The sequence below is a fragment of the Halichoerus grypus genome, chromosome 7 (assembly GCF_964656455.1).
Source record: "Halichoerus grypus chromosome 7, mHalGry1.hap1.1, whole genome shotgun sequence".
NCBI lineage: Eukaryota > Metazoa > Chordata > Mammalia > Carnivora > Phocidae > Halichoerus > Halichoerus grypus.
This window is the reverse complement of record NC_135718.1, coordinates 98,440,717-98,467,642: the sequence shown is the minus strand read 5'-3', so window position 1 is coordinate 98,467,642 and position 26,926 is coordinate 98,440,717. Positions and strand designations below refer to the sequence as shown.

The 26,926-nt window shown below is 47.8% G+C and overlaps 1 protein-coding gene and 1 long non-coding RNA gene across 4 annotated transcripts; one reads left to right on the top strand and one right to left on the bottom strand.

Moving 5' to 3' along the window:
- Positions 1–4,116: 4,116 nt before the first annotated feature.
- Positions 4,117–25,087, bottom strand: SFT2D2 (SFT2 domain containing 2). Of its 3 annotated transcripts, XM_036076782.2 has the most exons (10): positions 21,991–24,268; positions 21,471–21,589; positions 20,956–21,146; positions 19,952–20,038; positions 19,634–19,719; positions 16,037–16,118; positions 14,378–14,413; positions 14,231–14,289; positions 12,335–12,364; positions 4,117–9,548 (listed from the first exon to the last, which is right to left on the bottom strand). In XM_036076782.2, the coding sequence occupies exons 1-10, from the start codon at positions 22,083–22,085 to the stop codon at positions 9,509–9,511; spliced, it is 825 nt and encodes a 274-aa protein (XP_035932675.2). In that variant the 5' UTR covers positions 22,086–24,268; the 3' UTR covers positions 4,117–9,508. The 3 variants fall into 3 exon arrangements, with proteins under 3 accessions (XP_035932675.2, XP_035932676.2, XP_077934052.1); XM_036076783.2 differs by lacking the exons at positions 20,956–21,146; positions 21,471–21,589; positions 21,991–24,268 and adding an exon at positions 24,893–25,087; XM_078077926.1 differs by lacking the exons at positions 4,117–9,548; positions 16,037–16,118.
- LOC118525857 (uncharacterized) lies at positions 24,276–26,230 on the top strand. The gene is made up of 2 exons (XR_004912344.2): positions 24,276–24,422; positions 26,031–26,230. It is a non-coding gene; the product is annotated as an uncharacterized LOC118525857 (long non-coding RNA).
- The last annotated feature ends 696 nt before the right edge of the window (positions 26,231–26,926 follow it).

The following is a 26,926-nucleotide window of genomic DNA, read 5'->3' as shown; positions in this document are numbered from 1 at the left end:
AATAAAGAAATAAAATCTTAAAAACAAAACGAAACAAAACAAAACAAGACCTCAAACTATAAAATTCCTGGAAGAAAACACAGGGAAAAATTTCACAATATTAGGTTAGGTAATGATATGAACATATTTAAAACCACTGAACTATAGAGTAAAAAATGGTTAAGATGGTAAATCTTTAAATAAATAAATGGTGCTGAGAAAATTGGATATTTACATGAAAAAGAATGAAACTAGACCCCTATCTTAACCATACACTACACACAAAAATTAATTTGAAATGGATTAAAGAATTAAATATAAGATCTGAACACAGGAAAAAAGCTCCCTGACATAGGTCTTGGCAATGATTTTTCAGATATGACACCTAAACCAAAAGCTAACAAAATCAAAAATAAACAGGGAGGACTACATCAAACTAAACCACAGAAAAAAAAATCAACAAAATGAAAAGACAACCTATGGAATGGGAGAAAATATTTGCGAATCATATGATAAAGGGTTAAAAGCCAAAATCTATAAAGAACTCAACTCAATAGCAAAACCACAAGTAAACCAATTAAAAATCCAATTAAAAAGTAACCTAATTAAAAATCCAATTAAAAATTTAAAAAATCCAATAAAAAGCCAGCTTCCAAAGATATTCAAATGGCCAACAGGTGCATGAAAAGATGTTCAACATCACTAATCGTTAGGGAAATGCAAATCAAAACCACAATGAGATATCACTGCACATCTATTAAAATGGCTATGATCAAAAAGGAAAGAAATACCAAGTGCCAGCATGGATGTGGAAAATGGGGAACCTTGTGCACTGTAGACGGGAATGTGAACTCGTGCAGCCACTGCAGAAAACAGTATGGAGTTTCCTCAAAAAACTAAACACGGAATTACCACATGATCCAGGAATTCCACTTCTGAGAATTAAAACCCCAGGAAACAAAAGCCCTGTCAGAGAAGTATCTGCACCCCCATGTCCATTACAGCATTACCTACAACAGCCAACATAGGGAAACAACCTAAGTGTCTATCGATGGGTGAACAGAGAAAGAAAACATGGTATGTAGACACAAGAGAATACTACTCAGCCATAAGAAAGAAAATCATGCCATTTGCAACACGAATGGACCTTGAGGACACCATGCTAAGCAAAACAAGTCAAAGACAAATGCTGTATGCCACACATATATGTGGAATCTAAAAACAAACAAACTCAGAGATCAGATTTGCGGCTGCCAGAGGCGGGTGTGGGAGGTGAGAGAAGGAAGGCTGTCAGAAGCGACCGCCTTTCAATTGTAAGGACGGAGGATGTGATGCACAGCATGACGACTGCAGTTAACACTGCTGGGTGGTATAGGTGAAAGGTGCTGAGAGTAAATCCTGAAAGTCCTCAGCACAAGGGAAAAAAAACATTTTTACTTTTTTTTTTTGGTATCTACATGAGATGATGGATGTTAACTAAACTTATTGTGGTAATCATTTTGCTATATACGTAAGTCAAATCATGATGCTGTACACCTTCACCTTACACAGTTCTGTATGTCAATTAAAGCTCGATAAAACTGAAAAGAAAAAAAACAACTCTGAAGAAAAGCAAGGCAGTGGCGGGATAAAGCCAGGATAGTGGTCACTTTGTGGAGGGACCCAGGGGGTAATAACCATACAAGGAACATTCGGGAACCCTGAGATGCTGGCAACGTTCCAGCTCTTGACCTGGGCGGTGGTGATACCATCACTTTGAAATAATTCACTGAGCAGTACATTTTTGTGTTTTGTATTTTATTTTTTTGTTTAAAATCAACAAAATTTTTAAAAATTAACTGAATGGAAAAGTTAAATCCACATTCTAATTCACATGTCTCTCTCAATAATTGATAGAAGTATACAAACTCAGTATGGTTAGAACCTGAACAACACCGTCAACCAATTTGGTATTTCTAGAACTTTCCACTCAACTGCTGAATACACATTCTTTTCAAATACACATGGGACATCTACCATGATAGACTATATGCAGGGCCTAAAACAAGTCCCAATAAATGTTAAAGGATTGAAATCATTTAGAGTATGTTCTCTGGGGGCGTCTGGGTGGCTCAGTCGGTTTACATGTTTGCCTTCGGCTCAGGGTCCTGGGATGGAGCCCAGAGTTAGGGCTCCCTGCTCAGTGGGGAGTCCACTTCTCCCTCTCCCTCTGCCCCACCCCCCCCAACTCATGCTCTCGCCCTCCCTCCCTAATAAATTCTTAAAAAAAAAAAAAAAAAAGAATATGTTCTCTGACTACAAAAGAATTAGATTATAAACCAGTAATACGTATCTGGAAAATCCCCAAATGTTTGAAAATTAAACACACATCTAAGTAATCAATGGGTGGAAGAAATCACAAGGAAATCAAGTATTTTGAACTGGGCCATTGGGAGGGGTAGGGGCTGGAGATGGGGTGGGAGGTGGAAGTGGAGGGTAGGGAAAGGCAGGGGAGGAGAGGCAGGGGAGGTGAGGACGTGGTGAAGCCAGAGGCAGGGGGAGGAAGAGGGAAGGGAAGCCAGGGTGGTGAGCTGGGACTGAGCAGGTAGTCCAGAGGTAGATGGTAGTAAACAGTAAAAAGGAAAAAAAGAAAATATTTTGTACTTTATTAAAATGAAAACGTATCAAAATTTGTGAGATGCAACTAAAGCCATGCTCAGAAGGAAATCTGTAGTATTAAATTATATTAGAAAAAAAGATCTAGGGGCACCTGGGTGGCTCAGTTGGTTAAGCGGCTGCCTTCAGCTCAGGTCATGATCCCAGGGTCCTGGGATCAAGCCCGATGTCAGGCTCCTTCCTCAGCAGGGAGCCTGCTTCTCCCTCTCCCTCTGGCCTGCCACTCCACCTGCTTGTGCCCTCCCTCTATCAAACAGATAAGTAAAATCTTAAAAAAAAAGAAAAGAAAAAAAGATCTAAAATCAATTCTTTAAGTTCCTACCTTAAAAAGCTACAAGAGTTAAGCTAAACCCAAAGTAAGTATAAGGAAAGAAGGAATAAAGGTAAGAAAAGAAACCAATTAAATTTTTTAAAAAAAGACAATAGTGAAAAGCAATGAAACCAAAGCAGGTTTATTGTAAAATATAACACATCATAAAAGGACACATACACAAAAAAACATAGTGCAATGATTGATCAGAGTGAACACCTTGTAAGTACCACTTGATCAAGAAATGGGACAGGGGCGCCTGGGTGGTTCAGTCAGTGAAGCATCTGACTCTTGATTTTGCCTCAGGTCATGATCTCAGGTCGTGGGATGGAGCCCCATGTCAGGCTCTGCACTGAGCATGGAGCCTGCTTGAGAGTCTCACTCTGTCTCCCTCTGCCCCTCACCATCTGCTCAAGCTCTCTCAAAAAAAAAAAAAAAAAAATAGGACAACCATCACCCAGAGTCCCCCTCCACAGTGTCCCTTCTCAATCACTAAACCTCTCCATACCTCAAAAAGCCATCACTATCCTAACTTTATGCAAATAACGTCCTACTTTTCAATATAATTTTACCACCTAAGAATGCAGCTTTGGTCTAGAGTTGGGTTTTACCTGTTTTTTTAACTTACAGGATAATACAGTATATATTACACGTGTATGCTAGCCATTCATATACTTCTTTTGTAAAATGTCTGTTCAAATCTTTTCAACTAGTTTGTCTCTGAAATGATCAATAAAATCATAAACCCCAAACCAGACTGACCAAGATAAAGCAAGGAGATACAAATTACCAGTATCAGCAGAGAAAGAATGGCCTGACTCTAAATCTTGGAACATTAAAAGAATATGGAAATCTTATGAACAACTTTATACTAATTTGACAACCCAGTTTACGCAGTGACTAAACCAAGTAGGTGTGTAGGAATATTCCAAAATAAAACATTTGACATTTCTTACCTTCAAAAATCTTCAAAACTTAGACCCTGTTATCCCACGTCATTGGAAAGAGAGGACTACATACCAATTTAGCTCAAAAACAACTTTAAGTGTTTACAATGCATGCTACATACTACGATTGCAAAATAAGGACATGGTCTTTTCTTGTAGTCATACAACCTTCATTTGGTTTAGTGACTCCTGGGAAAACAAATATGAATAAGAGACAATACCAGATTTATTAAAGATCATAATGTTATCATTTATTGAGAAGGAAACTAAAAGCAAAACAAGAAAAATTAAGAACAGTTTTATGATGTCTTGGGGGAAAAAACAGCTTAATTACCAGCAAAATTCTTTCTCTTTGAAATGCATCAGTAAAAAGAAAACATTTGTTGTATTAAATAGAATCTCAAGGTAGGAAAAGTAGCACACAAGAATATATTTTTGGATATACAAAATTCAGTTATGCAATCACCAGCATTCAAAATTAGTTGAATATCTCTGTACAACTACAAAAACTGATTCATGTTTTAACAAAGTATTTTTTAAAAGCTCATCATATTAGAACAGGCACAATGTTCTGAAGGCATGTAAATTCTCCACGGGCTTTTGAACATCTTTATCCCCAACTTCACAATCAGAATTTACAAAAGCAGCAAAAGAACAGAGTTGAGAGGATTTTAAATTTTTCCTTTCCTTGTTCAAAGCAGCTACATCAAGCAAACAGATTGAAAAAAGCAAAATAAACACTTCTCATAGCAGAAAGACTGCAAAATTGAATGTAAACCATGCTTCTCCTTTAGGATATTTTACAAATACAAGGTTTGCTTGTACTTAGAATAAGGCTCATTACCGGCAGTATGGAAGTTTGACAGAGAACAACATTCTGCCTAGATACCAGTCTTCATTTGGTCATAAAGGATACCTCACAAGGCCCAGGCAGCCCACTTATATCAGGGAATGTTTGTCTGTGATGTATGGGGTTTTTTCGTACTATTTATCACAGGTAGTAAACACGTGTTTACAACACACATTGTAAACACGTACCTCAGCATTAGCTGTTTACTACAATGCTGTGGATGGATTTTTCATTTCAAATAGCCAAGTCTGGTCCACGAGAGGACGATATAGCACCTGCCTAGTGAACTCAATCTTCTCTGCTCTCAGCTCATCCCACCCAGAGAAAAATTTTGTGCATTTCTAAGCCCATCATTAGCCTATGGGCTCCTGCTCGAGAGAATGGAATTTCATGCGGTCAATGTACATTAGCCAAGGGTTGCCTCACGGGGCTATGCTCACCAACTCTAGTGTGAGATCTCGGCCCAAGCTTCGCGAGGCCTTTCTGCTCAAGAGAAACCTGAGCACCCCACAACAAAGCTTAAGTGTACCAGGGACCTGGGAGTGTCACCTACGCCTTTGGGGTAGACCTGGAAATAGCCCAAAGTGGAATGAAGCAGCCTATCTTTGAGGGAACTGGGATCAAATAAAGTGCACAACAGTTTTCTCTTTACTTGACTGAAAATGCTCAAGATCTCAGAATTTCATAAAATTCATAAACTATGAATGAGAAGGTACTTTAAAGTCACATGATTTAACCTCCCAACTAACTTTTTAAATAAGAATTTCCAAAAAAAAAATAAAATTCTAAATCTAAATTCTTTTTTTATATCTTATCAAGAGTTTCAGATATAAATCTGTATTTAACTTCAGTTGTGGGTCTGTTAGCTTTTTAAAAACTGCTATCTGCAAAAAACTACCCCTTAAAACATCCTAAAAAATCTTAAATTTTAAAATAAAAAACTATGCCAAAAATTGAGCAAACATGGGTTTTTTTTTTTTTCATTTATTTGCTGAAAATGAGGGTCAAGGGTGGGCTGTGAATTTTTAACTAGTTTGTAACCCTGCAGCTGACTCCAGTCAGACGTCTGAAGGAAGAGAAGGTAAGGCGGGCCTGGTGCGGGCTGCCCCACAGAAAAGGGAACGCAAGGCCATGGGCTGAGCTGTTGCCTAATTCACTGCCCCGACCGTCACACCGCCACACTTGTCACTCTCCTGGAGCTGTCAAAAGCAGCAGCAGCTAAACCAGTACCTCCCACACCCTTTTTTCAAGGTATGCCCCACTTCTTAATCATCTTTTCCAATGCAAGTGTCCAAAAGGAATTTATTTAGATGCACTTCATGATTTTATTTCCTGCTCCCTGAGCGTACCCTGATTAGGGTAGGAGGGAGGGGGCAGTCGGGGGATACCCCCCCCCCGGAAGTCCCCATACAGAATGAAGGAGCACTGAGATCGTCAACCCAGTGGAAATGCCCCACGGGGGATGGTGTCCCACTTTCCCACGGAACCTCCAGCTGGGCCTGGGCAGCAGCGGCCAGGGGCATGGCCACGCACAGGATCTGGCAGCCAGAGTTGCCCGTGAGCACGGTCGGCAGAAGGGGAACCTCCCAGGGAGGGACACGGGTGGCAGGGAGTCACACGGCAGGCTCCGAGGCCCGGGAGACGGGTGTCTGGGCCTGGGGAGCGGCGCAGCGCCCAACACAGCACCCACAGAGGGAGCCTCACACGCAGCTGGAGGCACCACCTCACCTCCGGGGAGCACACAGCGCTGCGAGAGTCGCCTGAATGATTCCTTTCACTGCAAGAACGCAACGACCTCTCCCTCTCCTTCCCCCAGCATTGGGGGGGGGGGGGGGTGTTGCAGGAACAAGACGGGACTGCCAGCCTGCCGGCCGCAGGGTCTGAACCCTAATTCCCCACTCTCTCGCCCACCACGGTGCTTGCAAACTAGCGCTGTTGCCTGGTAACAGCTTTTAGCGGCTTTAACATGGATTTCTTCCTCCCACCGTGCAGGAGGCAAAAACAAGCAGTGAAAACCAAAGGGTGAGGTGGCAGAAGGGAAATGCAGGAGTCTGGAAGATCCCGAATGGCAGGATCATCCAAAAGCTGCCCACAGTGTCCTGGCTGGAGCGGTCTGTGCAAACTGGCCACAGGCCCCGCGTTAGGGCAAAGCAGGCGCTTTAACACAAGAACCACCGCCCTCTACTGGTGAGATCTGGAGGGACGCCTACCCTCCCCGAGGCGGCTCGTCTCTTCAGCAAGGCAAACAGGACCACCAGCCTGCAAAGCCACTGTGACTATTAAATGAGACCAGGCGTGGCAACGGTACTGTGCTGGACGCATAATGCTCGATACATATTTTGTAGATAAGTTAATGGTCAGAGACATTCACCTGTCACCTTCAAAGGTCATCGGTTACTTCTGGGACGCAGTAATAATACCTTCCTTTTCCTGAGATACCGTCTCCGTCCCCTGGGCTCCAGGCGAAGCACCTGACGCACAGCTCACTGATGGAGAGTGATCCAGCAGGGGCTGTTACCTCTGTTGTCTTTAAAGGGAGCCAGAGCCAAAGTAACTTGCTCAACCTGACACCGGTATGTGACCGAACCACAACTCACGCCCAAACCTGTGTGCCGTCAAAGCCCACATCCACTACCACTATGCTACACAGCCCCGGTGACATCGCAAAAGGCACCTCGACCTCATGTCCCACAATGTCAAGTCCAGACAGTGCAAAGGGCCAGAGGGTTCAGCCTTCTAGTTACTCCAGGCCGGTTGGAGCTCGTAGACAGGCTAGCCCCACACCCGCTCTTACGAGAGGGCACGATGGACACGCCGGATCTCCTTTGGGCCCCTTTCTAGAGCGCCTCCAAGATCTGAGCTATCTCCGAGGGACGCCTCAGATGTAAAAGAACTCCACAAAAGCCAGAGGGTAGCACATAATTTCCCTTCCTGGCTGAAGGCAGGTTAGGAACCTCAGGATAAGCCAGGGTGCCCTCCATAGCCTAGAGAGGACCCGGTGAGACTGCCTCCTCACTCTGGCCCTCTCAGACCTGCTCACAGCTCCCCAGCTCAGAGGAAAAGGCTAGCCGGTCTGAGGTCTCAGCTGCAACAGGAGAAAGAACTTAGCAACTGGCCACAAGCAAGGAGACGACACGTGGACCACAGTCTTTGGTGTGGAGGTTCCAGAGCAAGAACCCGAGCGGGCCAGCTAGACCTGGGTAAGGAACAGAAAGGCAACCCCAAAGAGATTTCACTTGTGGGCTTGCTTCAGAGGCCCCGCAATGCCAAGAACTCTGGCAATCAAGATAGGGCATTTATGCTGGTCAGGCAGCAAGGAGCTACAAGAGCACACAATCGAACAACGAGAGCCCACAGAACCAGGAGGAAGCATCCCAAAAGGGAAACTGGGCAGGAGACAGTGCAGTGACGTAAACGGACTGGGAGCAGAAAAGGCACAGGCTTGGCTGATGAGAACAGGCAGAACAGTCAGAGGAGGCGCCTCCAGAGCCAGCCCGGGAAACACGGGGGCACGGAGGGGACTGAAGCTGGGGCGCCCAGACTCCGGGCCCAGTTCTGCCACCAACCGTGGCTTTGAGGCAATCTGCTGACCTCTCTGAGCCTGATCTCCTTGACTGCCCAGTGAGATAACCATCGCCACTTCGTCACCAGGCTCTTGTGGGACCAGACAGAATCCCGGGCACAAAGCACCGTGCATGGTGAGGCAGGGGCTGCGATACACGCCCCCTGCCACCCACGGTGTCCCGCCCCCGGTGCTGTGGCGCGGGCTCCGGTGGAAACCCTGGCACCGCTGAAAGGTCACCAGGCAGGCGTGCCTCCTTCCCGCGTGCCCCACAATGGGGCTCTGCCTTCCCACCCACTCTACCCTGGCCCCATTCCAGGGGAGAACGGAAAACAGAATCAGTTTAAAAGCAACATTAATAAATAATGGGGAAAAAAAAGAGTGGAAAGCAGCAAGACCTTTCCCTCCCGTCAGCTCTTGCGCAAAAGCAAACAGTGTCTGTTCTGTCCATGCTTCGTCCCCAGTCCAGTTCCAGGAGGCCATGAGAAAAGCTACGTGGAGGGGGAGAAAGAAAAAAAACCCCGAGAGAAAAAGAGTGCACGGAATGTCAGAAGATACATTCCATCGTCAGGTGTGGAATCAGAAGAACAACAAAGCCAACGTGCAGATTTAAAAACAACACATATCCCCAAAAAGTGCTCCTTTCCCAGGTCACTCTACGAGCAGGCTCTCCACGGGCTTGTGTGCAGCTGTCGGGGGGGCAGACCCCAGAGCAGAAGCACATCCACGCTGGGTGAGGCGGGTGGGGGGGGGGGGGGGCAGTTCTCCATGCTGAGGGCAAGTCCACAAAGTCCCCGCAGACCCCAAAACCCTGTCCCTTACGGCCGTACCCCTGCCAGCTCTGATGGGGCTGCCTGTCACCCCCAGAAGAGCCCTGACTCCCAAGCTGACCTGCCGCTGCTTAACAAGGTTTTTATTTAGGAAATTTCAGTGGAACACTTCATCTAAAGAGGGAACAGGTGCATGAGGAATAATCTACCCCATGAGATACAGAACCCACCTCTCATACCGTGCTACAGACATTTGGGTTTGGGACCACAACAATGCCTCCAAAAGCTACCCTCAAATGTTCAGATCACAAGCAACACACTGCTGCAAGAGAAAAGGCACGTGTCTGTAAGACAGAGGTTTAGAAGGTATTTACAAAACTGTCCACCAGCTTCCGTCCACGGCGCCTTCCAAAGCCTTGCACAACTGACCATGTGCTATGCAAGACAGACAGCAAAACACTTCTTCACAGCATCCCTAGGAGGAAAACACACAAACATCAGTGGGAGATCATCACCCCAAAGGCCCATGTAAGTGGTAAAGACCCTCCTGTAGATTTCCTGGGCACCCAGAGTAGCATCCTGCGGGGCAGAGAGCACCTAGATTGTGGGGCCGAGCTCCCTGGCATCAAACATCAACTTCAACATTAGCGGTATTACTAAGGGCAAGTGATTTGTCTTACTGAGTTCTAAACTCCACATCTGTAAAAGGGGATGTCCCACTTACCCTAAAGACAAACTGCAGGAATTAATACAGTGAATAGAGTAGGTATCAAATAACAGACAGCTATTCATGATAACCAAAGGAAAAGACCAGAAGAAAGTAGAGGTTATCAGAAACCAAGAACACAGGACTGTGCACTTTAATGTCAACCGGAATCACCAGATGCACTGAAAACATCAGATCGGGTAGTCACTCGGGTCTTTCTTCCAAACAGCGGGAACTTGCTAAGGGACAGCTTGCAGGAGTTCCCAAGCACAGGGGACTCTCTGTAGTGACCAAGTACTTATTAACCTGCTGTTAGGTCTGTCCCAGAAGTCACTGCACAGCATGCAAGGAAAGAGTGGGTGCTCGATCAATTACTGTCCTATTCAAGCAAGCACGGCCATCTGAGGCACCCCATGTGGCTAGTACGAGGGCTCCCCACCCCGACTCTGTCCCTCTGCTCCCAGCTGCACTTGCGCCAAGGATCCTGGTAGTCACGGAGGGAGGGAGAGGTAAATGAATGCATTTGCATGGGTGGCCATGGTGCTTTAACAGTAAGATAATTCTAGAGCAGCATTTCTTAAGATAAGCTCTACACTGTAGTCCCAGGAGATGCTTTGCACAAGAAAGAGTTTTACAACCAAATAAGATTCCTCATGGCGGGGACGCCTGGGTGGCTCAGTTGGTTAAGCATCTGCCTTCGGCTCAGGTCATGATCCCAGGGTCCTGGGATCAAGCCCCGAATCAGGCTCCCTGCTCAGTGGGGAGCCTGCTTCTCCCTCTCCCACTCCCCCTGCTTGTGTTCCCTTTCTCGCTGTCTCTCTCTGTCAAATAAATAAATAAAATCTTTAAAAAAAAAAAAAAAGATTCCTCATGGCAGCTAACAACACACATTATCAAAAGACCTGGAAAGCTGCATAACAAGGAACCCATCTAATTTTGCTTAACCCCTTCCCAAACTTATTTGACCATGGAACCCTTTTCTACCATGTAACCACTATTCCTGTGGAACACTGTGGGAAAGGCCTAAGCTCTATAAATGCCAATCCAGGTCAAGTCTGCAGCCCTGAAGAATGGCACCAAGCAGGCCCAGCTTCATGGGTCATAGACGTGTGCGGTTTCACGGGGCCCCATACTTCAAGGGTTCCACCTCTGGTTTAATGTTCTGAGGCTGCCATCTTGAAATTCTCTATCATTTTTTAACAAGGAGCCCACGTTTACGTTTTGCACTGGACCCTGAAAATTATGGAACTGGTACCGGCATGAGGATACATTCAAATTGTTGGCAAACTGATAAATAGGTCACTGGATGCTCAGGGATGATAGGTTCTGGCTTATTTCACATAAAAACCTAGTTGCCCAAGACAGCTCTACCCATACTCTTCTCAGACAAGCCACCATCCCCCCAAACTGGCTGGGTCAGCAGAGTACTTCCTGTTATCCCCCTAGAATCTATTCCCAAGCCACGCAGCTTATGATGAGCTTGCGAACTTCTCATCTGACACTCCCCAGCATCTTCAAATCACTGTCAGCACTGGAGTTGAGCACGTAAGATGCAAGCCTGCTCTTCTTCCTCCCCAGCTCCCATGCAATTTTTCATCTTCTCAATATAGCTAAAGAAAAGCTGCTTTTTAGCTACAGGTAATGACAGGGATGTATGGAAATTAAACCGCTGCCTGAGAGCAGAGTCAGCAAAGATCACATGGCCAGTTTTGAGAGGCCCATCCCTGAAAGGGCCAATTAAAAGAGGTGTGGCAGGGGCGCCTGGGTGGCTCAGTTGTTAAGTGTCTGCCTTCGGCTCAGGTCATGATCCCAGGGTCCTGGGACTGAGCCCCGCATCGGGATCCCTGCTCAGCGGGAAGCCTGCTTCTCCCTCTCCCACTCCCCCTGCTTTGTGTTCCCTCTCTCACTGTGTCTCTCTCTGTCAAATAAATAAATAAAACCTTTAAAAAAAATAAATAAATAAAGGAGGTGTGGCGGCTGGAAGGGGCCTCTGGGGATGACGTGGCCCAGCCCACTCTGCTTATCCCTGAGACTCAGGCCACAGGGGTCCAGTGAGCTGCCCGAGGTCACACTGCTAATTAGGAAACCCTGGTCCTCCGAGTCCTGGCCCTGTTGACTTTCCCTTCATAAACTCTTCTGGAACATTCTCATCGATGGGACACTGCAAGAAAACAAGCATGAGCTTGGATCCCTCCACCTCCTCCTCAGGGATACTAGAGTGATATTCACCTTTAAGAAGATCTCCGCAAAGCTACAAATTCAAAGAGTGATTAGGTGCACATACGCACTACATATCACAGGAGAATGTTCATGCCACTGGAACTGGTGGTCCTGGGCCAATGCCTATCACCCTGTACTGCAGGGAGGGGAGGGGGTGGAGAGGACCCTCAGCTTACTAATCTATAAAATAGGTATAGGACACTTAACCTCTTTGTCTAAAAGAACTTTAGTGAAGATAGAATATGTGTTCTCTGAAAGCACTCAAAACAAAGGCCCTTTGCAAACACACCATCATCCCCAAGTGACAGAAGTCACAGTTGTAAACACAGTCTTACCTTGCATAGGGTATGAAGGAAAGGCTATACCTGCAATGAAAACAAACAAGAGACGAAATCAAATGGAGGGAATCACTGGAAGGAATGGGCCCCGAGCTGTGAGGCACCTGCCATGATGGGCCCAGACCCTCTCCTTCCTCAGCGTGGGGGATACACGCATACCCATGCACACTCACATACACACGTGAACACACACGCCACGCCACACGTACAGGTTGGTGGGGGGGGGGGTGTCATCGGTGGCCAAAGAAGGGCAAAAGGCCCATGTGGAGGTAACCATCACCTCAGCCTCACAGGGTCAGCAGATCCCACATATCGGGATGGCACAGAGCCCTATTCTAAAAACACCACCAAATAAAACCCAGATCAACTATCCTCTAATATTTTACAAATCCTCAACAGAATGAACTTCTATCCGAATGGGATAATTTTCTGCTCAGCTCCTATTAATTTTAAAAGAAAAGAGAAAAGAAAGAAAAAAAAACCCACTACCAACTATACTATGGATAAAAATATAAGCAAGCTATGATTCTTCGAGAACCCAAGCCCAAAGATAACTTGGTGATCCCAGCTGGCTTAGGCCCCTCACCAAAGGGAGGCCCATGCAGGGAAGAGGCCACAACACTAAAGGACCAGCCCTGAGAAAAACACAACATAGTCAGTGTTGGAGTGAATACTGCCATTTGCTTGAGCCCATATGAACGCTAAACCTCTGAAAACTGGCTTCAAATTCAGTCTATAAGCAAAAAAAAAAAAGGCATGCACATGAAATTGAGTACCAATTTCATCCCTTGGGGAAAAAAAACCAAAATAGAAATATAAGCCATCAAACCAGGTCTTTTGGTACCTACTCCCAAAACATGTGTGTCATTAAAATCAGGTCATCATTCTTCTTACATTCCCCATGTACAAAACTCACTTACTTGTGAACACAGTAAATTCCAAAAAGCATTTGAGAAGTGTATTTATTCAAAAGTCCCAAATGACTAAAGGGAGGGATGGGTGCTCAGCTTGCAGCCTCAAGCCCCATTTCTACCACATAGGAGTACAGTTGATCCTTGGAGGCTTTAAAACTTTCAGTCCTGTCTCCTTTGCACTAGAGGAAACATTTTTTTTCAGCAGCAGATGAGCACATCTCTATGGAAACTGTTCAGGCAGGCCTCATCCCTTCATAAACTCTGGAAGGACTATAGCAACATCTCAGAAGCCATCAATTTCATGCCTGCCAGAACCGCTCTCACTCTGATGTTGGACCGGAACCTACAGCCCCATCCGCGGCCCCCAGTAACGACGTCTCCAGCACCCCTTTCCCTATGCGTGGCTCTTGAGCTACAACCCCCTGGTCTTGCCAACAGCCTGCAGGGCACCTGTTGATCGCGCTGCCCATGGCCACGTGGTTTTCCGTTTCATCACTCACTGTCCCTCATCTCCTGCTGACAATTCCCTTTGTGCTTCGGCTAAATCATCCATCCCATCACAAATGCAGCTCATCACTTCTCACCACTCGCCTTCCTTCAACATCTATCTGACTCACAAGCCTCTTTCTACCAGCCCCCATAATACTTCACTGTCCTTGCTCCTACCAGACAGAAGTGATTGAATAACATTTATGACATCTCAAAATCAACCAAGAGCCCCGCAAAAAAAAAAAAAACAAACACCGCAGCAGGCAAACAGCCTCCGCCAACCACCCAAGACCACTGATGCCATCTACTGGACACGGGGCTGAGTCCACAGACTTTCGCTCTGGAGTCTGATTTCACTTGCATAATTGAGAATTCTTAACTTGAAAAGTTTCTATGTTGTTCTATCCTCCCCCCGCACCCCGTGGGATTTTATCTCCTTCCGCTGCATTAGTCAGACAGCGACGTGGGAGGAGACTAAAACATCACTTACCACGTCAGGGCCAAGGACTGCAAAATGCAGAAGATGAGCGCGAGCCCCTTGTTATGCCACTGAAAGAAAAATGGACGGTTACCGCACGGTGTGTGCGACAAGAGGCACAAGCCAAAAAGGTTCAAGAAAATTAAAATCCACGCTTACCCAAAAGGCAGAACACAGAGTAAGTGCAAAACACAACTAGAGAGAGAGGAAAAACATTAATTAATACAGTGACAACATGGAGAAAAATACTGTTAAGACTTCGCCATTCTTGGGCGCCTGGGTGGCTCAGGCGTTAAGCGTCTGCCTTCGGCTCAGGTCATGATCCCAGGGTCCTGGGATCGAGTCCCACATCGGGCTCCTTGCTTGGCAGGAAGCCTGCTTCTCCCTCTCCCACTCCCCCTGCTTGTGTTCCTGCTCTCACTATCTCTCTCTCTGTCAAATAAATAAATAAAATCTTTATAAAAAAAAAAAAAAAGACTTCGCCATTCTTGGCAAACTTACAAGACTTATCCCCACACAGTAACCAGATTCTGTGATGATCACAGCGACCAAAGCTGTCCTCCCTCTCAAAGCGCTGGACCCACGTGAGCACCCATGTTTAGCAGAAGAGTTAAAATCCCGATGAAATGAAACCAGCCAATAAGATCGGATGTAGATTAAAAAGAAATGGATCCTCTTCGACTTTCAAATTTTCCCAAATTCTCTGCCCAGAAAATAAAACCTGGTCCACCCCTCACCCATCCATCTTTTCATTCAAACGCACTAACATTGGTCGAACACACAGCTCTGTATTTGAACCCCTGCCAAAAACACTTGTGTCTGGAGCAGAGAAGGCAAGCAAGGACGAAGAGTAACACGAGACATCAGGCAGTCGGTTATTTGTTTACGTGTCACCTAACACGTTCCCTGAGTCCTTTCTTAGAAAGTTGTTTCTACAAGAGACCTGTCCGGACCATCTACATCCCAGGGCTGGCCAAGAACAATGGCACTCGAGCTGCAGGTCATGCCCGTCCTCTCTGTCCTTCTATAGAGTAACTACTCAATAAACACGCCCCAAGTATTTCTTCTGTGGCCAGCACTGGGCCAGTGCATATGCAATCAACAGCAAACGTGGACAAGGCTTTAGAGAACTCACCTATCTGAACAAACAACATGGACAGAATTGAAACTAAAACTAAAAGCGCACTGATCAAGTCCCAAATGTTGCAATAAAGGTAATTTTAACCGAAGGCCAGCGAATGTGGTCTGGAAGGCAGCAGTCCAGAGGAGGAAGGGGCATTCGAACCAACAGGACAGGAGGGTGGGACAAGCTGAAGGCACTGCTGTCCAAGCAGGGAACAGAGAGAAGGGGCCACGAGGAGCACAGACCCGCATCAGAAATATGGATGGAAACAAACATCAGTCAGATAATGCGGAGGGAAGAGCAAGCCCGCTCCAGGAGACCAGACACCCGCTCCAGGAGACCAGACTCCCACTCCAGGGGGCGAAGCCTGTGTTTCTGAGTCACTCCCTCTAAGCTCTGCCTGTGTGTGGCTTCCCCAGTGTCCAGGAGGACCTCATCCACATCAGTGTGGCTACTCTGAGCAGCCCGCTGCGGGGGGGCAGGCGCTGGCAGAACCCGAACACCAACTGAAACACCAACGGCATAATGATCAGACGCAGAATTCTCCCTATGTCTCCTCTGTGGTTACAGGCATCGGGAGTAAGTCAAGACGAAAGGAAAAAGAAAAGAGGTTTTCAGGTTAAAGACGAAAAAAACTCCATGCCGCAGAAATAAAAAGTCCCATTTCACAAGTGCGGCTAAAAGGGAGGCCTTACCAGCACCACGATAGTTGCAATCAAACGCGTCGGCTCAAACATTCGCTTCAGCTGCTTCATCGGCCCCATGAGGAAGACAGTGCTGAGAGGCAAACACACACAAGCCATTCATCCATATGACAGGTTTAGGTTGCTGATATTAAAAAGTAGAGCACTTCACTCTCTTTCATAGTCTCCAGAGTAATTCTACCGATCATATATCTATGATTTGTTCAGTGTTTGCTAAATGCCAGACAGGCATACTCGACCTCATTCCATCCCTCAGCAACTCTGTAAGTTAGATGTTATTACACTTACTTATTTCAGAGATGAGAAAATGAAGCTCAGAAAGGTTCATTTACTTATCCACAATCACACAGCTAGGAACTTGAAGAGCCAGCATTCAAACCCCCATCTACTGGATCCAAAGCTCCGAAAGGCATCCCTCATGCACTTTCAGTGTGAACGGAACTTGAGAGGGGGCTGTGTGGGACAGTAACCCAAGCAGATCCTCACGCTGAACCCGAGGGTTAGGTCTGTCATGTCTCTAGATTCCTGACAGAAATGCCCCAGGTGGCTCACCCCTAAAGCCCTGTAACAGCCAGGGTTTTAGCATTAGCTACCGGGTATTTGGTAAAAACAGAAATTTAAAAAATTAGTCTACCTCTCTTTGAAGTACCATTAAGTTTCAACCAGAACTCACAGCTGCACTCTTAGCCAACACTGAACAAGAAGCAAGAGCCAAGACTGGCCTTAAAAATTAAATGCAGCATATATACAAAAACATAACAGATTATAGGGGCGCCTGGGTGGCTCAGTGGGTTAAGCATCTGCCTTAGGCTCAGGTCATGATCTCAGGGTCCTGGGATGCAGCCCCACGTCATCGGGCTCCCTGCTTCTCCCTCTCCCTCTGCCTGCCACTCCCCCTGCTTGTGCTCTCTCCTTCCCTCCCACCCTCTCTCCCTCTCTCTGTCAAATAAGTAAATAAAATCTTTAAAAAAAAAAAAGTAACAGATTATAGGTAAAGCCATAAACTCCTAGACACACCCTGGAAATAATCATTTGCTCCCTTTAGTACTTCTGTAGGCAGTGCTATCAAGAGTCGACCCTATTAGGGTTTGCTAAATAGTTCTTCTAGACTAACCAACACACGCCTGTACTTATGCTCTATTTATAGACTCAACATTAAACCTACACTGTCTGCCCAAAGCAAAACCCTCCAAAAGTTAGTATTTGAGAGGGCTTTAGAGGCGAGATGAGACATCTCTGAGAGCCAGCATTTTACTATCATAAATTAAGTTTTTAGAAGGTAGCCAGAGTCGTGTACTCAATCATTTGGTTAACATTTCCAGCCAAAAACAGAGCTAGGTTTGGGGACAATTAGGGACAGGTAAGGCAGACGTATAGCCCTTGTCAAGTGGCTCAGAGACTTATAACAAGTCAATGTAATAAAATGCTATCTGTGCTGTCACAAAAATATATTTGGGACATACAGAGTCCCATATGAAAGAAGAGGTCATTGTTCTGGGTGGGGGTGGGGAGAGGTAACGAGGAGAAGATTCATAGGAGTGGTGATTTCTGAGCCAAGTCCTCACAAATGAGCAAGAATTCACCAAAATGAGGGGGGTAGGGCACAAAGGGGGAGATACAGATGGGGCAGCATTCTAGGCAGAGAAATTAGCCCCAGAATAGGCACAAAGACGTTTGGGGAAATGCAGGTCGGCCTGGCTGGGGAGTGGACCTGGGTAAAGCCACATCCCGAAGGGCCTCTCCCGCATGCACGCACCTGTGGCGGAAATGAGGCACCGCTAAAGAGAGTGAGCCAGGGCTGTAACCGAATGCTGAAAACGGCCCGGAGGGACACAAAAGGACACAGAGAAGCCAGCAGAGGAATCCTGTGGTAGTTCAGATGGGATGTGATACGAGCCAGAGCTAAGAGCAGCTCAGGTATCACCATCTCTAGAAAGCCCTCCCTGGCTCCCCGGGTCAGATCTCAGCAGCTGCCCCTCCCTGAGCACTTCTTTCTCCATGCCCTATATTATCAGTTCACGTGTCTGTCTGTCTGGCCGACCGGTGGGCTCCACCTCGGCAGCAATGTCTGTGCACGCTCAGAGCCCAGCCCAGGGTGTGATCAAGGCTTAATTGAGCACGTGAGTCCCATGGTCAGGGACAAGAGCCATGGAGACAAAGAGGAAGGAGCCAGGAAGGGGTCGGCACCAAGCCATGGTGAGTAATAACAGGGGCCGGGGCTTGGACACCCAGGACTCTGAGGCCATTGACTGAGATACAAGGGAAGGCGGCAGGAGAGGAAAAGTCACAGAGTTCAGGTTCCAGGCGGCCATGTAGGCCGAAGTCAGGCCAGCACTCCCAGCTGGGGAGCAGGACTGTTGCTGTCTGCACACAGTGTGGCTGAAGCATGAACTGCACTTGACCTGGGCTATCTGTGTACCTGCAGCATGCAAAACGGGCTGCCACGGTTCCCTCATATATAAAACCTCAACAGTAACTTTATCCCAGGAGATTTCAAAAATAAACTAAGATAAGGGCGCCTGGGTGGCTCAGTTGGTTAAGCATCTGCCTTCGGCTCAGGTCATGATCTCAGGGTCCTGAGATGGAGCCCACAGGCCGGGCTCCCTGCTCAGCGGGCAGTCTGCTTCTCCCTCTCCCTCTGCACCTCCCCCGCATGCTCTGTCTCTGTCTCTCGCTCTCTCAAAAAAATAAATAAATAAAATCTTTAAAAAAATAAAAATTTAAAAAAAATAAACTAAGATACAAAATACTGGGATGCGTGGGTGACTCAGTCAGTTAAATGTCCAACTCTTGATTTTGGTCATGATCTCAAAGTTGTGGGATCGAGCCCTATGTCGGGCTTTGCACTCACCCCGAAGTCTGCTTGTCCCTCTTCTGCTCCTCCCCACCTACCCCTCACTCACCCAATCTCTCTCTCAAATAAATTATTTATTATTTACTTAGAGAGAGAGAATACACAAGCAGGGGGAGGGGCAGAGGGAGAGAGAGAAGCAGACTCCCCTGCTGAATGGGGAGCCTGACATGGGGCTTGATCCCAGGACCCCAAGATCATGACCTGAGCCAAAGTCAGACACTTAATTGACTAAGCCATCCAGGCACCCCAATAAATAAAATCTTAAAAAAAAAAAGATACTAAAACATTTTTTTTTAAAGATGTTATTATTTATTTGACAGAGAGAGACACAAGAAGAGAGGGAACACAAGCAGGGGGAGTGGGAGAGGGAGAAACAGGCTTCCCGCCGAGCAGGGAGCCTGATGCGGGACTCAATCCCAGGTCCCTGGGATCATGACCTGAGCCAAAGGCAGACGCTTAACGGCTGAGCCAACCAGGCACCCCTTTTCAGTAATTTTTAAAGAGGAAATTTTTTAAAAGGAAATTTAGCATAGGGTTCTTAGCATTTACCATTAATTAACTTTATGTGATAAAGTTGGATATGATGTATTTTAACTACATTTGGTGAGAAACCAAATCCTTAAAACTATTAAAGCATCCTCCTTCACCTCCCTCAAGCACAATCCACACCCAGTTTCCCATCTAGTGACTGGCTATGGTTAAATTAAAAAAAAAAAAAAAAAAACACTTGTTACCTCCCAATTGATGCGATGTTACCAAAGGTATAAAACACTGCAAAGAGGTATAGTCCCTTCCTGGGCACCCAGAGCAGAAGAGTTCCCTGGAAGATAAAGCACAGGGCGTTTGCAACAGAGGACCCCTCCTACGACAGTCTACAGCCAAGAGTGCACAGAGACACCCAGTCCCCTCCCCACCCTCCTCAGCACCTCCCTCTCTCTCTCATCCATGCATCTCATGAAGAGAAAGAGAAAAGGAGGTGGACAAAAGGGGAAAGACAGAGGGAAGGAGGGACAGGGTGGGGAAAAGAGCAGGGGAGGGGAGGGACATCTTACCAGCAGTGAGCAGACAATTCCTGCAGCAAAACATGCAATGAAGCCTTTTATTCTGGTACCCCAGCTTAATGAAGATGCCTCAACAACCTGAAATTTTTAAAAAACGGATTACATACACGTATATGCATGTTTAAGCACCAGAAACAAGGGAAGCACATAATTAGATTGAGCGTGTGAGTTTGACCTGCGGAAGGCAGGAACAAAGAATCCGACTCACTCATGGCTACAAGAGCCCTCCTGAGTCCTGGAAGCGGCTCCTTATCCAGCCACAAATCTCCTCTCTGGCAGCAGATAAGAGGTTACCGAGCCTCTAGGTGAACATCCCCAGAGCTGGAAACTCTCCACCTGAAGCACAAACCATTTCACACACAGCATGGCAAGGCAGTAGACCCTAGAGTAGCCCAAGCCCTTACACAGCCCGGGCCGGACAAGGACAACCAGAAAGCCATGAGCTCCGCCAGGCAGGGACCCAGGAAACGGGGGCCAGTCGGGGGCCGGCACTCGGGGCTGGATCCACCGGGCATGGTCGCCTACATCAACCAGCCCAACTTGGGCAGTAGCTACTCCTACCGGCATCTCTGAGACGCCGAAGGACTAAGGCTCTCATCTGTGTCAGGGCCCTGAGCTGAATCTATTCATGTCGAGCTTTGGGGTGCTGGCATCAGCCAAGTCACGCAAGCGTGATACAAATCCTAGGTAATTCATTACGGCCCTACTCGTCTGACTCTCCGCTACCATAACTAACCCCTCCCAAGAGTAAAGCTCCCAGGATGCCAACTTTTCCCAAGACAACTCTGCTAGAACAGGGGAGCCTGCAAGTAGCTCCCAAGGGTTTTTCCCCCGTGTCAAAGAGGACAGCCCGGAACTTACGCCAGAGACCTTCCTAGTCTGTCCACATCATGAAAGTGGCCACAGCTGCTTCAGGCTGGGGACAGACAGCTGCCACTGAGACCAAAGGTCCTGCCTCCTGCCCAGGCAACCCAGTGTATTCACACCAGGCTCACCTCGTGTGGCCAGCACAGTCTCCCTCCGGCGGTGGGGGAAAGCTGCCAATAACATTTCCACTCCCTGATGAACGAAGGCGGTGGCAGAAGCTGCAAGGGACACTGGACTGGCAACTCCTTCGGCCTTGACTGCTCCCAGCTCAGGGACCTGTCTTCAGCCCTGTCTCCAAACTTCCTGTCAAACCAGACGCCTGGAAAGAAGGAAGAGCGGCTCTCCCGGGTGTGGCCAGCATTGCTACAGACAGCTTAATTTCCATTCAGGAGAAAGGCAGTCTTTTTTTTTTTTTTTTTTTTTTTAAGATTTTATTTATTTATTCATGAGAGACAGAGAGAGAGAGAGAGGCAGAGGGAGAAGCAGGCTCCCAAGGAGCAGAGAGCCCGATGCGGGACTCGATCCCAGGACCCTGGGATCATGACCTGAGCCGAAGGCAGACGCTTAACCATCTGAGCCACCCAGGCGCCCCAGGAGAAAGGCAGTCTTAAGGGCAGGTTATCAAAAGGGGTTTTCCTCTTACCGCATTTATTCACACTTTTTATCTTCTCTAGGGAGGGAGAGGGAGAGAATCCCAAGCAGGCTCCACACCCAGCACGGAGCCCGACGCTGGGCTCGATCTCACGACCCTGAGACTGTGACCTGAGCCGAAATCAAGAGTCAGACACTTAACCGACTGAGCCGCCCAGGCGACCCTGTTCACACATATTTAAAGTGGGCTCGTGACACCGCAATCCCCCACCACACACACAGCACTTGCGGAAACACGGGGCACCACAGGACACTGCACAGAAAGGCGCCATCGGGGATGGTAACCATGCCGTGGGAACAGGGTGTCAGGACCTGACAGACGGGCCACCTGGTTCCGCGCTCAGGCACAGCCCACCTCCCAAATGAGCCACGTGATGCTCTGTTAGCAGGCTGCACTGGCAGCCCCCACAATCAGGTCAGCCTTCTGACTAACATGGTCAACCTCCCACCACGAAGAGAAGAAAATCAGAAGCCACCACTCCTCCTACTCATGCAAGAAACAAAGAACTTACTTTGCCAGGTAGAAGAAAAGAAGTGAGCTGCACGCGGGGAGAAAAGCGTCGTAGCAGAACTGGACTGGATTCATGGCTTGAGCACCACTTGGCATCAACAGGGATATTTTAAGAGATTCGACCTTTATTATTTCTTTTTGTGAGGAGGATAACCCATAAGGTTAAGTGTCAAGTGTGAGCTGGCCTTGGCATTTAGAGAACTAAATATGGTCTCCACGTTCCAGTCCTCGTAAAAATCAAACTCGTGGACGAGAGGACACAGTTCTGGTTTCTTCCTTCAGAAAGGAGGAAGTGTTGGCTCCACAAGTCCCTCAAGCTGAATTTCCCCCCAAATGTCACCCTAGTTGGCAAAATGGGGGGAGGGGGCGCAGATAACCTTTCATCACCGTGTCTTCCCACTCTGTGTCATCGCACTTCTTTCACCAGCTGGACTCAGTGAAGGCTAAGCCCTTCTTTTTGCCAATTTATAAAAACAAACTCAGTTGTTATAAAACGCCTCTCTAAATTCATGGCTGCTGGGGCACCTTCTGGAAATCGGAGTAGCTAAAATAGTCCCTGGCTAGAATTTACAGGCGATCTGCACCCAAGCTGTCTGACTGGCAGTTAGGAACAAAGGTCCCTTTGACTTGGGGATGTGGAGAGAAGAAAGGTGCTTGCCAAAATGAAGTAAAGCTAAGAGCTGCTTGAGGAAACAGGGCTGGTAACCAGAAGAAGGTGAGAAATGAATACTGCTTCATACCTGTGCTTTCAAACCAGGTACCACTCATTCCCTCCTCATCCCTGGAATCCTCTATGAAAAAAATAAAACCTATACTTTAAGAAATACGCCCACTAAAACTAAAGGTTGAAGGCGGATTTATGAAGGTGAGGTATCAATTAAAAACCTCGTCAGGAGGGTATTGGTGATTAGGCACTGCCAAGTCGTTTTTATACCCAGTTTCATATGTAGGAGAAACAGAACTAGCCATGCTTTTATTGTTTACATTAAAAGGATAAAAATTTGAAAAGCACTCACTTATGGTGACCTCTGACAATTTAATCTGAAGAGCCCATAAGGCCATGTAGTCCAACCTACCACACAAAACAGAAATTTCAGCACACAACTCTCTTTGCCAGCTTCAAAGCCATGGGAAATGTGAAACAATCAAGTCAATACCAACATTTTAAAGGAGGCCCGAATTAATAAAAATTAAGCCAAAACAATCCTGAAAATGAATTCAGCCAGCTACAAGATGTTTCCCAGGAGTCTGGGACTCAGGAAATGGCATACAATGATGTATGAAAACAGGAATCTCACACTTAGAGGAAACAGACAACACTACTTCACAAGAGAGCAGCACCTACTCTTTTTTAAACAGATTTAAGATGTGGTTGAGCCTACAACACTTTAAAGCCCTTCACTGCATCCAATGCGGGCATGCACCATTGTAGGTAAAAACAAACTCAGCATTTACATCTTCAATCTGCACTAATCATTCACTCTTACGCATCTGCTTCATGGTTTTTTTCTAAATATATAATATCTGCATCATCTCGCTGTCAACACTCCCCCCCAAGAGCCTTCAGGATGATAAAGTGTCTCCCTCTTGAACCCTAGCTGCTCCTAAAAGCGTGATGACAGTCCACAGGGCATAATGCTTTTAGAACCACATGACTGTCAACTACCCGGGTATTCTTAGGCCTGGTCTGGGGTTTGACTTGGCAGTTCATAACAGAAGCCAGAAATGAAAAACAAAAAAAATGCATGAAATTACTCCTGAGCTTTGACCAACTAATAAAGGCAACCAATTAAAAGGAACCCACAGAGCTGTTTTGAAATGTCAAAAAAATAAGACCCCAATTCCTATGATACTCAATTCCAATTCCTATAGTGTTGCTTCTTCAAAGTGAGGATTAAGAGAGTAAGCTTTACAAGTTCTGAGATCTCACAGAGGGGGTACCAGTATCACACAAAATGCAGAAAAAAATCAGCAACCACCAAAGTGGGTGAAAGAAGATGCTGAGAACAAACCACGAGAGACACTGATTAAAGTTAGAAGGAAAACGTGGGTTTCGAGTTGAAAGAAGCCGTAGTCTCTTGTTCAACACCCTCACTTTACAGCTGGGGAAACTGAGGCCCGTGGAATACACACCAAAAAGTAAAATGTTATTCTGTCATCCAGAAAGAAAAACAAAAACAAGAGCGAAAAAAAGCACTCGAAAGAGGAAATGATCATTCTGTGTGGCTCTAGAAGACACGGCCCGAGCGCCCAGATTCCCGCTCGACCCAGCCTCTCCAGCGAAACAGTCACACAAACACGCGCCGGCAGTCCCACGAGGTGCTGGGCGTCTGCCGCGTCTACGGACGGACTGGGGGCGCAGAGAAACAAGAGTGAGCCCTGCCCTCCGGGAGTTCACGGGTCCGCGGTGGAGACGCGTCACAACAACGACAGGTGCCCAAGGTCGGGTGGGAGTGTCACACCGACAACTAAGCCCCGCCGTACCGGGGCAGCGAGCAGGGGAAGCTGCGGGCCCGTCGCCAGGCCCAGGCGACCTACCCGGACGCGGGTTCCCTCCGCCAGGCTCTCGGGGCCCGCCCGCCCTGCCCGTCTCGGCCCCGGAGCTCGGGGAGGCCGGCGGGGCTGGAGGGACCGGCCGGGAGGGCGCCCGCCCCCGCGGGCGTTCCCGGGGTTCTGCTCCGGCGCCGCCCTCTCGAGTGGGCCGCTGGGGCGGGGAGGGCTGAGGGGGCGCCGGGCAACAGAGCACGCACAGGCCGACCGCCTGGAGCGGAGGGCCCGGCGCGGCACCTGCAGGGGCGCGGGGGGCGCGGGGAGCGCGGGGCCCGCCGCCGGGAGGACGCCCGGGCGCGGCGCGGCTTTCCAGGAAAGCCTGGAAGTCCCGCCCGGTTCCCGGGCGCGCTCACCTCGGCCAGGCCGCCCCGGTCCTCGGTGTCCTGGCCGCTCAGCACCTTCTTCAGCTTGTCCATCCCGGGCCGGGTCCACACGACGCAGCCCCGCTCAGCCCCCTGTTGCACTCGCGGAGTCGGCGGCTCTTCCGGGTGCCGGGCCCGCCGCCGCCGGCCGCCAACCACGGCGCGCCCCGCCCAGGTACCTGCCCACCTGGCGGCCGCCCGCGCACGCGCCCCGCCGCTTTCACGGGCCGGCCGCGGGGGCGGGAGGCGGGACGCCCTGGGGGCGCGGGGGTTAAGTTCCGCCCAGCCTCGCTCGGCGGCCTGGCCTCCTTCCCGCGCCCGGGTGGAAGCCGGACCCGCCCCCCTCCCGGCCCTCCTGAGTTCAGTCAACAAACGCTGCGTGCCTACCGGGCACAGGAGTGTTTTTCTTGTTAATGTTGCCACAGCGCTTGTTCTAGATGGAACTTATTCCAGGTGGTCTCAAGTGAAACGATTTTTTTAAAAATCACTCGTAACTCCAGTCTAGACCAAGCTACTGTGATCCCAACTGAAAATGCTTCTAGAGGTATGATTTGGGCAGAAACTCGAGGAAAGGGTAGAACTTGGATGAGGGAGTGGAGAAAGGCATAGTAGCTTGTTGGGCAGCCCTCGAAGCGGATTCCAGCGCTAATGATTTCCGGTTGGAGAATCCGTGCCGCCTGTGCAACCCCCAGGACAGGGCTGGAGACACATAGGCTCGCATGTCGGACTGCTGCCTGGGGAATGTCTGGAAAGCTAACTTCAAGATTAGATCGGCTCAGAGAAGCAAATCCACAGTGAGGTTGTGGGGAGCACACACTGGAGAATCTCCCCGCTGTCTCCCTCACCGCCCACCTCTCCAAGAACACTTGTGAAAGAGTAGGAATGTGTGTCTGGGCGGAGAGAATTTAGATGTTACCCAGAACTTTGGCCTCTTAGGAATTATAAATCAACCAGGCAACAGGGATTTGCACAGGACCCTATTCAAGTCAGTCAGATGGCTGTAATCATGTGACCTCATCTTTATAGATACTCAAACATGCTCTGCCACAATTTTAGTTTACATCTCAGATCTCCAATAACAAATGCTGTTGTTTTTTCCCTGTTGCTCTTACGCCCTTGTTCCACTCAGGTAAATTCCTACACATCCTTCAAGACTCCTCAAATACCAAGACACAGTGGAAAGTTCATCCATTGTGAAGTTAGGAAGATCTGGGAGGTGCAACTATAGAACCATCACTTACCAGCTATGTGGCACTGAACAAGTTACCTAACCTTTCTGGTCCTCAATTTTCTCATCTGTAAAATGGACATAAACGGGTACCTCTGAAAGATTTTGTGGGAAGTACACGTGACAGTATGCGAGGAGAGCCTGGAACATGACAGGCATTCTGTGGCATCTGTGGAAGCTAGTATTACTCCACCATCTCCTCTGAAGCCTCCTCTAGCCCAGTCCACACTGATGTGGCAGTTGCTCCTTCCTCTGTCCTCCCACAGCATTTTAAACCCTGCGCTATTGCCATTATTCATGTTCAAGTCTGTCCCCTATACCTTGTGAGTCCTCACAGTTCCAGTCATTTTTTACTCTGCCAACCCAGAAAGGCACCTAGAAGATGTGCTCAGTTAATACCATTAAGTGAATGAATGAATGAGTGAATGAGAAACTTTGTGTCTGCTTTTGCGATTGTGTGAATTGTAACAGACAGATGGGCAGATGGGCAACACTTAAAATGGCCATGCTGTGCAAGTCAGCAGATATAGATAGGCTTGTTTTTGTCCACCGAGTAAGACAATTGGTCTGCCCTCCTCCTCCACCTCCACTCCCTGCATTCATCAGAGTAAAAGAGGCTGTTTGTTTGTTTTAAGATTTTATTTTTAAGTAATCTCTATACCCAGCGTGGGACTCGAACTCATAACCCAGAAATCAAAAGTCTCACGCTCCACGGACTGAGCCAGCCAGGCACCACCCCTCATCACAGTAAAAGAGGTTTTGTTCAGAAAGGCCTTATCTGTAATCTCAGCTCAAGC

What these genes read in the sequence shown, in the direction of transcription:
- SFT2D2 (XM_036076782.2), bottom strand. Translation starts at nt 22,085, where the DNA reads ATGCCAAGTGGTGCTCAAGCCATGAATCCAGTCCAGTTCTGCTACGAC. An exon ending in CTCTGTGTTCTGCCTTTTGG is followed by an intron (nt 14,290 to 14,377) that starts GTAAGCGTGGAT and finishes TTTTTCTTTCAG; the next exon opens with TGGCATAACAAGGGGCTCGC. An exon ending in TCCTTCATACCCTATGCAAG is followed by an intron (nt 9,549 to 12,334) that starts GTAAGACTGTGT and finishes TTTTCCTCCTAG; the next exon opens with GGATGCTGTGAAGAAGTGTT.